The 9789-nt window shown below is 45.4% G+C and overlaps 2 protein-coding genes across 2 annotated transcripts; one reads left to right on the top strand and one right to left on the bottom strand.

Moving 5' to 3' along the window:
* Positions 1-29: 29 nt before the first annotated feature.
* Positions 30-1514, bottom strand: LOC131211765 (m7GpppX diphosphatase). The gene is made up of 3 exons (XM_058205372.1): positions 848-1514; positions 635-780; positions 30-566 (listed from the first exon to the last, which is right to left on the bottom strand). Exons 1-3 carry the CDS (start codon positions 1374-1376, stop codon positions 30-32), a joined length of 1212 nt encoding a protein of 403 aa, XP_058061355.1. The 5' UTR covers positions 1377-1514.
* A 414-nt stretch (positions 1515-1928) lies between these two features.
* Positions 1929-5558, top strand: LOC131209295 (exportin-2). Its single transcript, XM_058202334.1, has 6 exons — positions 1929-2243; positions 2341-4144; positions 4217-4308; positions 4375-4681; positions 4751-4918; positions 5005-5558. Exons 1-6 carry the CDS (start codon positions 2159-2161, stop codon positions 5465-5467), a joined length of 2919 nt encoding a protein of 972 aa, XP_058058317.1. The 5' UTR covers positions 1929-2158; the 3' UTR covers positions 5468-5558.
* Positions 5559-9789: the final 4231 nt, after the last annotated feature.

The following is a 9789-nucleotide window of genomic DNA, read 5'->3' on the forward strand; positions in this document are numbered from 1 at the left end:
AAACGATGTGCCACGGAACCGAGGCGGAATTACTCCGATTTGGAATGATCCGTTTTAGGGCGCTTTGCCGCCGGCTCTTCCAACGTTTGAACGCGAATCTTTTCGTACAGTCGATCCGTCTCCTTCAGCGCGTACGTGAGAGTGCTTCTTTGATAGTAATCGGGTAGCAATTCAATGTTACTTATAACTGATGAAAGCAAGTGTGCCTTTTCACAACCGACTCCAGGTGGATCGTGCCGTAAGTAGGTAAAGTGCATGTGCAAATGGTAAAACGTTGGTTGGTAATGAAGATAAATACGCAGCTGGTCGGCCCCAATACCGTATCGCTCTTCGATCGCGGAAATACCACGCGCTTGGACGTTACGAAGCAACGGTAAGTGTTCGGCGGTAAGATCGCGCAACGAACGAATGTCTCGGCGACGTACTAACGCCAGAAGATACAGCTGTTCGACCGTCTTACCGTCCCATTTTAGATCCGGAACCAGTATGAAACCGTTCACGTTGCAAGGGTCCTCGTACACGATCCTTTCCTTTTCCTTCCTGTGGTCGAGAACGTTGTAAAGCCACTGCAAGTAGATCGCATTAAAACGACGTTAGGAAAGTTATCCCAACGGAACAAGAATAGCGCACGAACCTCCAAACTGAGCTGCCCTTGCTCGAGATGCGGTAAGGTAACAGACTTGTACAAGTCGGGCGTTTCTTCCACCAGGAACCGATTCTGCACCGTGTATTTAACGATGTGCTTCTCCTCGGCTGGGTAGATGATGGTTACTTTTAAACCTGCGGAGCAAAACACAAGGTCATACGCGCACTTCATTGCATAAACGGTCGTTTACGATGTACGCACGATTCAGAGCGGGATTGACGGTGCAAAGGAAGTTTCCATAAATGTCGTTCACGAACTCTTTTTCCAACTGGGATGATGACGTGAAAAACGTCCGCTCGCTTTCGACGGTGTTGGCCTTTGTCTTCTCGACGGGCTTTTCGTCGTCTCTACTCCCGTTTTCACTTTCACTGTCAGGTTGCGGTTGCTTATCACGCTGCGTTGGCGTAGCGCTGGCGTCGACAGACGATACCTCGGCCTCTGCAAAGGCTCGCTTCTCCAGCACGACGATCGCCTGCCGCTTCGGTGACGGGAGATTCGCAAAGTGCCCCAGCAAACTGACACTTTTGTGTGTGCTATTATTGCTCAACACGCGCTCGGTACGAAAGTGCGCTAGATCGTAACATATTTCACCAGCACGATCTGTTGGCTGCTGACCTTCGGGGTGACGGTGACGTTGGGAATGTGAATCACCGACGGCATTACCACCTTCGCGGTGCGTGGTCTTGCTGTTCTTTGTTTCGCTCGGTGCTTGGTTGGTTGCTTCCAGCATGTCAAGCTTTCACAGGTTTCGTTTGCGGTGCTAAAACTTTGTACCTCACTAAACAGACGGTTCGGGTCGATGTTTTCACTAGAAATTTGCGAATCTATCCGGCTCAACAATCCGTGATTCACAATTCAATTAGGCACAACAACAGAGTAAGCCGCGTTTTTCTGACGCCATTGAAAAGTGACGTTCTGCTGTCAGATTCGCCTCCGAATTCACCACAAGGAAAGGGACGATAATTTCTTCTATTGGATGATTAGGGAATATAACGTTGGTCCCGTCTTTGCTTTTTTCTGTTAATATGTGATTAAGCTGTTCGAAGTGCACATTTGGAAGTGAAATTCGTGCGTTTTGGTGAGACGCTTCACTCCAACGGCCACTCCAATTCACGCCAACTGAAACTTGATTTGAACGTAGCTCGTGGTGAATTCGACCGGCAGTTGTCAAATTTGCACCACCTGGGTACAATCGGCCGGCAACAAATCGGCGAGCATCGCTAGCGTTCTTATTGAGTGATCAAAAAGTTGCAAATAGCCATACGCAAAACATTAACTACCGGTCGCCTTGTTTTTTACTCGTTGTGTTGTGTTACTGTAACGTTTTGAATATAAAATTGAAACCAATACCCGCACTCGTTGAGTGTATCGAAAACCTAAAAGAATTACATTAACAGCTTACACCGGGAAGATTGTTCGCCCAGCAATCTACAAGCGTCGTCTCAGGTGAAGTGAAAACGCGGTAAAAAGTTCTGATTTCTGTGCGTTGGCCAACGCAGTTCAGCTCACAAGATGGAAATCAACGACAACAACTTTGAACGATTGGCAAACTATCTGCAGCAGACGCTTAATCCCGACCCAGAGGTTCGACGTCCCGGTGAGTAGTCGTCAGCGTCCTACGCTTTCGTGGGAGAGGTTAAGTTGGGATATGACTTTACTTTGCTTCGCCATTGCTTATCATTCTTTGTTTGCAGCGGAGCGGTTCATCGAAAGTATCGAAGTCAGCCAAAACTATCCCATCCTTTGCCTGAATCTTGTTGGTCGGCCACAAACGGACATGACGATACGGGTGGCAGCCGCGATTGCTTTCAAAAACTTTGTGAAGCGTAACTGGGCCTACCACCTGGAAAACGAGGGTCCGGACAAGGTGTCCGAATCGGACCGCAATGGCATCAAAGGAATGATTGTGCCGTTGATGCTAAAATCGCCCGCGCCCGTACAGAAGCAGCTGACCGATGCTGTAAGCATTATCGGGAAGTACGACTTCCCACTCAAGTGGCCACAGTTGATCGACGAAATGATTGAAAAGTTCGCCACCGGAGACTTTCACGTGATCAACGGAGTGTTGCAAACGGCTCATTCGCTATTCAAGCGCTACCGGTACGAGTTTAAGTCGCAAACGCTCTGGGAGGAGATTAAATTTGTGCTGGATAAGATGGCGAAACCATTGACCGATCTGCTTCAGGCTACGCTAGGTCTAGCGAAGGCGCACGCCAACAACGAGGAGGGCCTGAAAGTTATCTACAGCTCTCTGGTGTTGGTCTGCAAGGTGTTCTATTCGCTCAATTCGCAAGATTTGCCCGAATTTTTCGAAGACAACATGGAAACGTGGATGAAGGCGTTCCATGGACTGCTCACGCAAGATGTTCCGTGCCTGAAGACGGGCGACGACGAGGATGCTGGCATCCTGGAGCAGTTGCGATCGCAAATCTGCCAGAATCTCTGCATGTACGCACAGAAGTACGACGAGGAGTTCGGCCCGTACATGCCCCAGTTCGTAACGGCCGTCTGGGAGCTATTGGTGAACACAGGCTCGCAAACGAAGTACGATTCACTCGTCTCTTACGCGCTACACTTCCTCAGCACCGTAGCCGATCGGTCCCACTATCGCCATCTGTTCGAAGATCCGCAGGTGCTGGCGAGCATTTGCGAAAAAGTGATCATACCGAACATGGACTTTCGTATGTCGGATGAAGAGCTGTTTGAGGATAATCCAGAAGAGTACATTCGACGAGACATCGAGGGCTCCGACGTGGAAACGCGACGCCGAGCGGCGTGCGATTTGGTGAAAACATTGTCGCAAAACTTTGAGTCCAAGATTATCGAAATCTTTGGCCAATACCTGCAGGTGCTTTTGGCCAAGTATGCCGAAAATACTTCGAGCAACTGGAAGACCAAGGATACCGCCATCTATCTCGTAACGTCGATGGCTTCGAAAGGTCAAACGCAGAAGCACGGCGTGACGCAAACATCCGAGTTGGTTCCCCTGCCACAATTCACACAGCAGCAGATCATACCGGAGCTAGAGCGAGCTGATGTGAATCAGTTGCCGGTGCTGAAAGCTGACGCGCTGAAGTTTATCATGACGTTCCGAACGATTCTTGGACCGCAAATTATCGTGGCCACAATGCCACTGGTGGCAAAGCACTTGGCAGCGGGGAGCGTAGTAGTGCACACGTACGCTGCTTGCGCGATCGATAAAATTCTTACAATGCGGGGGTCGGACAAAAAACCGATCGTCACCAAAGAGATTCTGGCACCGTTGAGCGCGGAACTGATTACGGGTCTCTTTGCAGCCTTCACTGTACAAGGATCAAACGAGAATGAGTACATCATGAAATGCATTATGCGTGTGCTAAACACTCTGCAAGAAGCATCTTTACCATTCATGATCGTTGTGCTGCCACGGTTGACGGAAATTCTGGCCGTTGTTTCAAAGAACCCATCGAAACCGCACTTCAATCACTATCTCTTCGAGACGCTGTCTCTGTCCGTGAAGTAAGTGTTGCACCTTTTCCGATTACTGACGCCACGATCGTTTACACGTTCTCTATGTCTCTACTCGTGCAGGTTGGTGTGCAAAGCGGATCCGAACGCCGTTAGTTCCTTCGAGGAAGCACTGTTTCCCGTTTTCCAAGGCATTCTACAGCAAGATATACTGGGTAAACGAGTACAGGAAAGCAATCACATCGTGTTCTTTGCCAATTAACCTCGGATCCTCTTTACAGAATTCATGCCATATGTATTCCAGATGCTATCACTGTTTCTGGAAATACGCGAAGGTCAAACTAACATTCCTGACACTTATCTTGCGCTGTTTCCTTGCCTTTTGGCACCCGCACTATGGGAGCGTCCTGGCAATGTAACACCCCTCATTCGCCTTCTGTGTGCGTTCGTACGGCAAGCCTCATCGCAGATAGCGGCCGACGGCAAGCTGAACGGTGTGCTCGGTGTGTTTCAGAAAATGATTGCCTCGAAGAACAACGATCACGAAGGATTTTTCTTGATGCAAAACTTGCTCCTGTACTACCCGCCGTGAGTAGTGCTTTAACCAATGCTACCAATTTCTCCATTTGTTGACCTCCAGTTCAATTTCCTATTCAGTGAAGAACTCGGCCAGAGCATGCGGCAAATATTTTCGCTCTTGTTTCAACGGTTAAGTTCCTCGAAGACGACGAAATTCGTACGAAGTTTCATTGTTTTTCTCTGCCTGTATGCATCGCGCGTTGGTCCGCAGGCGTTGATTCAGATGATCGAAAGCATTCAGGCACAGTAAGTAGCAAAAGATGGACATTCCATTGCGGCCCATACTATATTAATTTTTCATTTTCCATACAACTTCCTCCCATCGTTGCCAGAATGTTCGGAATGGTGATCGAGCGCGTCTTCATTCCGGACATTAACAAAGTGTCCGGCGAACTCGACCAGAAGATCGTTTCGGTAGGGGTCACCAAGCTGCTGTGCGAGTGCCCGGAGATGGTGAGCGAACCTTATGTCAGTTACTGGCCCCAGCTGTTGCAAAACGTCGTGCAGATTTTCGAACTTCCGCCCGATGAGTCTGCGATCGATGGCGATAATTTCATTGAGATCGAGGACGTTCCCGGCTACCAAGCAGCTTACTCGCAGCTCAACTTTGCCCAATCGAAACCCGTCGATCCGCTGCCGGATATTGGCAACACGCGTCAGTACTTGGTGCAAAATCTTGGCAGGCTGGCGCAAACGCAGGCTGGCAAGGTAGGCACACTGATAGCGGCACTGCCGGCCGCTCACCAGGAAGCACTACAAAAGTACTGCGCCCAGAGCGGAGTACAGATTTCTTAATGCTTTCATCCACCCACCGCTACAGATGGCGGAAAAGGGAATGATTTTTGTCATTTGATTTTTGCATTTAAGTGTCATCGTGCTGTGTGTCCCACGCAAATGTAGAATAAAATACTTATTGTTGTCATGAAAATGAAAAGTGTATGTCAGTGTTATGTTTTCCATCACTGTGGGCCCATTGGGATTCCGTTTCCGGTTTCCTCCGTTTTCAAACGGAAATAGCACCATCTATGTGGCAGCATTGACATTAATTTCGTAGTTGAGACGAATATCGATAGGTAGCGGAACCATACAGTTTAAACTTTTTCGAAACGACGGAAAATTTAAATTTTTATTCTGAGTTCCACAAAGATACTACCAAGAAGAAGTCATTTAAAGGTAACCGGAAACACATTGGGGAAATGTAGACAAAGTACAAGCTTCAATAGCTGAACCACAATTAAATCTTATTGAACATATTCAAGATCGAAATTCTAATTCTTGTTTCCCAACTATCCAATCACTTCATATGTTCTTAACCATACGAAGTGTCCCGTGGTTTGTAGAAAATTATGTCCAGCTTTAAATCCAATCTCAGGCAATCGTATCCGAAATGCTTGTACAAACATTTTAATGCGTCCGCATGGAGATATTTCCCCGAGACGTTGGTTTGGGAAAAATGATAACACAGAATAGAGGAAAAGAAAGTTCCGGCAGGAATGGAAGAAAAGAATAACAAATCCGTAAATAGTCCTAAAAGGGCACGGTAAATGCTTAAACGCTTCCAGTCGGGACTTATGGTGGCCCCAAACGTGACTGCCATCAGAAATCCAAGTGATGGGTCACGCAAGAAATTTCCTACGGCGTCTTACCAGAAAGGCATTACGACGACAGTGTACTTAGGGACCATTTTTTTCTCTACACGGTTTTCGGTTTTATACATTTTTTTTTGTTACTTTGTTACCAAGCCCCGATCCCTTTCCTTCCGGTTATTAAAACGTTTGCTGGATTTGCTTCCGTATTTTTTCGCCTTTAGGCTTGCGCATCCGGACACACGACGCAAACTTCACAAAATTATGCATGCAAAGTGATCCAAATGGAAATGTTTTCATAGGATGTGCCAGGATTCGGCGGGGTCCGGTAACGTGAAACCGAAACAATTTTTTTTTTATTATTCTAGTCAGTTTTCTCATTCTTCCCTAGGCTCCGAGATTGTCGATTTTTTTTGGACTGTGTGTTTATTCTCCCTCTCTCCGTCTTTTTTCGCTAAAAGAAGACCATCATAGGGAATTGGGTCAGATTATGTGGTTTAATGTTTGCGAAACACCCATACTAAGTCGAAGGCATGTTGAGGGAAGTAAAACGAAACGATTTTTCTGATTTTTCCATAAGTTTTATTGATACGCAGAATGGTTTATGTTGTGACCAGTTTGAGAAAAATTTCCACCATCCTAAAATACCATCATTTTCAATAGATAATATTTCCTAACATAAATATTAACTATCGGATGCGGCATGTTTACTAGATTTAGCCTTCTGCTGTCTTTGAATAAAGTATTCGCGAGACCGACAAAAATTCAGTCCCAATAAATTGATGTAAGTGTCCCATACTCCAAACTTGGTATGTGCATGAAACGTTTCTTTCATTAATAGTTGAACCCCTTTCTTCTTGCTTCTCAAATTCCTTAAGCCTTCCACAGCTTGTCAATCAGTCAATCAAATCGATATCATGAGAGAGGATTACCTACACAACTTTAGGTACGACACCAAGCCCTAGCTTTCCGAGCACCGGGGACACGTTTCCTCCATTTTGCATCCAGAAAGCCTTGACGTCGGCTTGGGAGAGAGGAAATAACTATACCTTCGGCGCCATTTTCCACCGTCCTGTGTTTGCTACGGTCACACAACGGACAAAGGAAAGAATCAGTGAAAACACCAAATATTAAATCCGCCGTAGCATAACGGATTGGTACAGCATTTTAATATTTTCTCAATAAACGAACGACACAATATCGGGGAGTTGCGCCATATGGCGGAAGGATCGCACGCTGCGGCCAGCCGGGCGTGGCATATTAATCACCTTATGCCCGTACATAAGGTCCATCGCATAGATCCTGCTAGCATCGGGAAGAGGATCCACTGCTGAAAGGGGTGCTTGTCTACTCTCTCCTCGTACGGATGGCCGAATCTATGATTCCCCTCGTTGCTTTCGTGGCACAGCACCAAAAACCGGGAAATGCGGCTTCAACGCCGCTCGGCCATCGCAAAATATTTCAATCGCGCGTAATTAATTTGTGTCCGGGCATAGGCAGGGTAACGGGATGCTTTTGATATTTTTTAAACCTTCATTATCGCATGAACGGGGAACAATCCTGAGGCGGGTTTCCTGCGGGTCGAAGGTGGTATTAGCATACTAATTACAATTGACATTTTAAGTGGTGTCACCCGCCAAATGATCATAGGCACGGAAAAGTGTGAGAAAATACGGCATCTGAAGTTCCGTGTATCGTGACAAAAACTAACCGGGAGAGTGAAAAACAACGCAATATCAGTAAACGATCCAGAAATTTATGCCAATCGAGCACCCGCTGTGTTGCCATTTGAATCAGAACCATCGTCGGGATTAATGAATTAAAGGCAGTCGGATTTAAGCTTAGATTACGACGACGAAGTACGTTTGCGGGCCTTTAGTTACCACGTTCTAATCACCCTTCACTTTAAGTTTTGTCCAACACTTTTCTTATGGCTTCCACGTGCAGAAAAGTGGAAAGTTCTCTGAGCAAAGGATTCTACAAACGTATCTTCCAGGTACCGTCGGAGAAAATGAAGCATCGAGCGTACATTTCCTAATTTGAAAAGCGCTTGCGGCTCGGTCAATGCGTTTTAATAGCCACATTTCATACCCTTATGGTAAATTGTAATGGTAAATCCAAAGTACTATTTCTTTAACAAAACATTTAACAATAAGTTTAAATTTGTATTGTATTGTATTGAAAAAAAAATTAGTTAAAAATGTTTAAGAAAACCCCAACAAATGTATTTCTTTACTTACTTACTTAATCCGGTTACAACCGGATTGTATTGTATTGTATTGTATTGTGTATTGTGTATTGTATTGATGGTTACAACCGGAATGTATTTCTTTACCCATTTGATAAATGAATACTCATTGCACACAAAAAACTAAACCTGGTAAGCGCAAGGTTAAAAGTTTTGAAGCTCTCACATGTAAATATAAATATTTAAAAAAAGATTTGGATTTTCCTATGAAGGGGCTAAATCGCCGTTTAGAACGTAAAAGGACATTCTATCTACCTTACTAGGATGCGTGTTAAATGTTTTTTTGTTGAATGCCCAATAATAAATAGCAAACAGAGAGCTTGCAGGCTACACTAATATGAAAAAAATTAGGACACTGGCAAACCAACCGCAATTTCTCTCGCTGGATAAGATGATTAGATCGTGCTCAAACGGCGATACTATAGGCTTTGATATTTAATAGTAAATTTAAAAAAATAACAATAAAATGGGCGTGTTTTTTAAATTTAATGAAACATGTGCTTTTGCCATAAAGGCTGCAATAATGCATAAGCTCACAGAAAAGCGTTCTGATGCTTAAAATAAGATAAAGGAGCGTCTGGTTCTAAAATGTTGCAGAACTACGTTCGCTATGGTTGGACCATTGTTCCTATTCCCTATTGTTCCATTGATCTCAAAACAAAATTATTGGAGTAAATGATTCTTTATTTAATATGAAAATCGTGTTTTAAAAAAATTATCCCCGAGAAGCACACTTAAAATTTAACGAAAACCATCCAGAGAAAAGCGGTTACTAGCCGATAACTTGAGGCGTGTCCTGGACACCTTCCTTCACAACATATTTTTATCAACCACTAATATTTCCCGCCAGTTCATTAAACACTCAATCTCTGCGCCGATGCCGATGATTACTGCATCTGACAGAAGTCATTCCCTTCGAGTAGCTTAAGGACCGTTCTCATGACCATCGCGTGGCGCGTGTGCCAACACTTGAAGTGACTAAAAAGTCCCAACCAAAAACGGAAAATCCTTGCAAGTGGGATTTTAATTTATTTTCTCCGCGCAGCCTGAGCACTTGGCTCACTGGGTCCAATTGGAAGATTGCGAGCCGCAAGGGTGGTACCGACTTATCGCTTCGATGGATCAGGATCATAACCAAGGCCGAGAATGGCCAGCACAGGGCAGCCGTGAAGTGCCATTGTTTACCGCTAGCAGATTACAGTAGAAATAGCGGCCGGGCAGAGCCTGTGGTACGTCTGAGAGGTGATGTGGACAGCACGGAACACGTGCCTCGGAGGGAATCG

Source organism: Anopheles bellator, chromosome 1, assembly GCF_943735745.2.
Source record: "Anopheles bellator chromosome 1, idAnoBellAS_SP24_06.2, whole genome shotgun sequence".
Lineage (NCBI taxonomy): Eukaryota > Metazoa > Arthropoda > Insecta > Diptera > Culicidae > Anopheles > Anopheles bellator.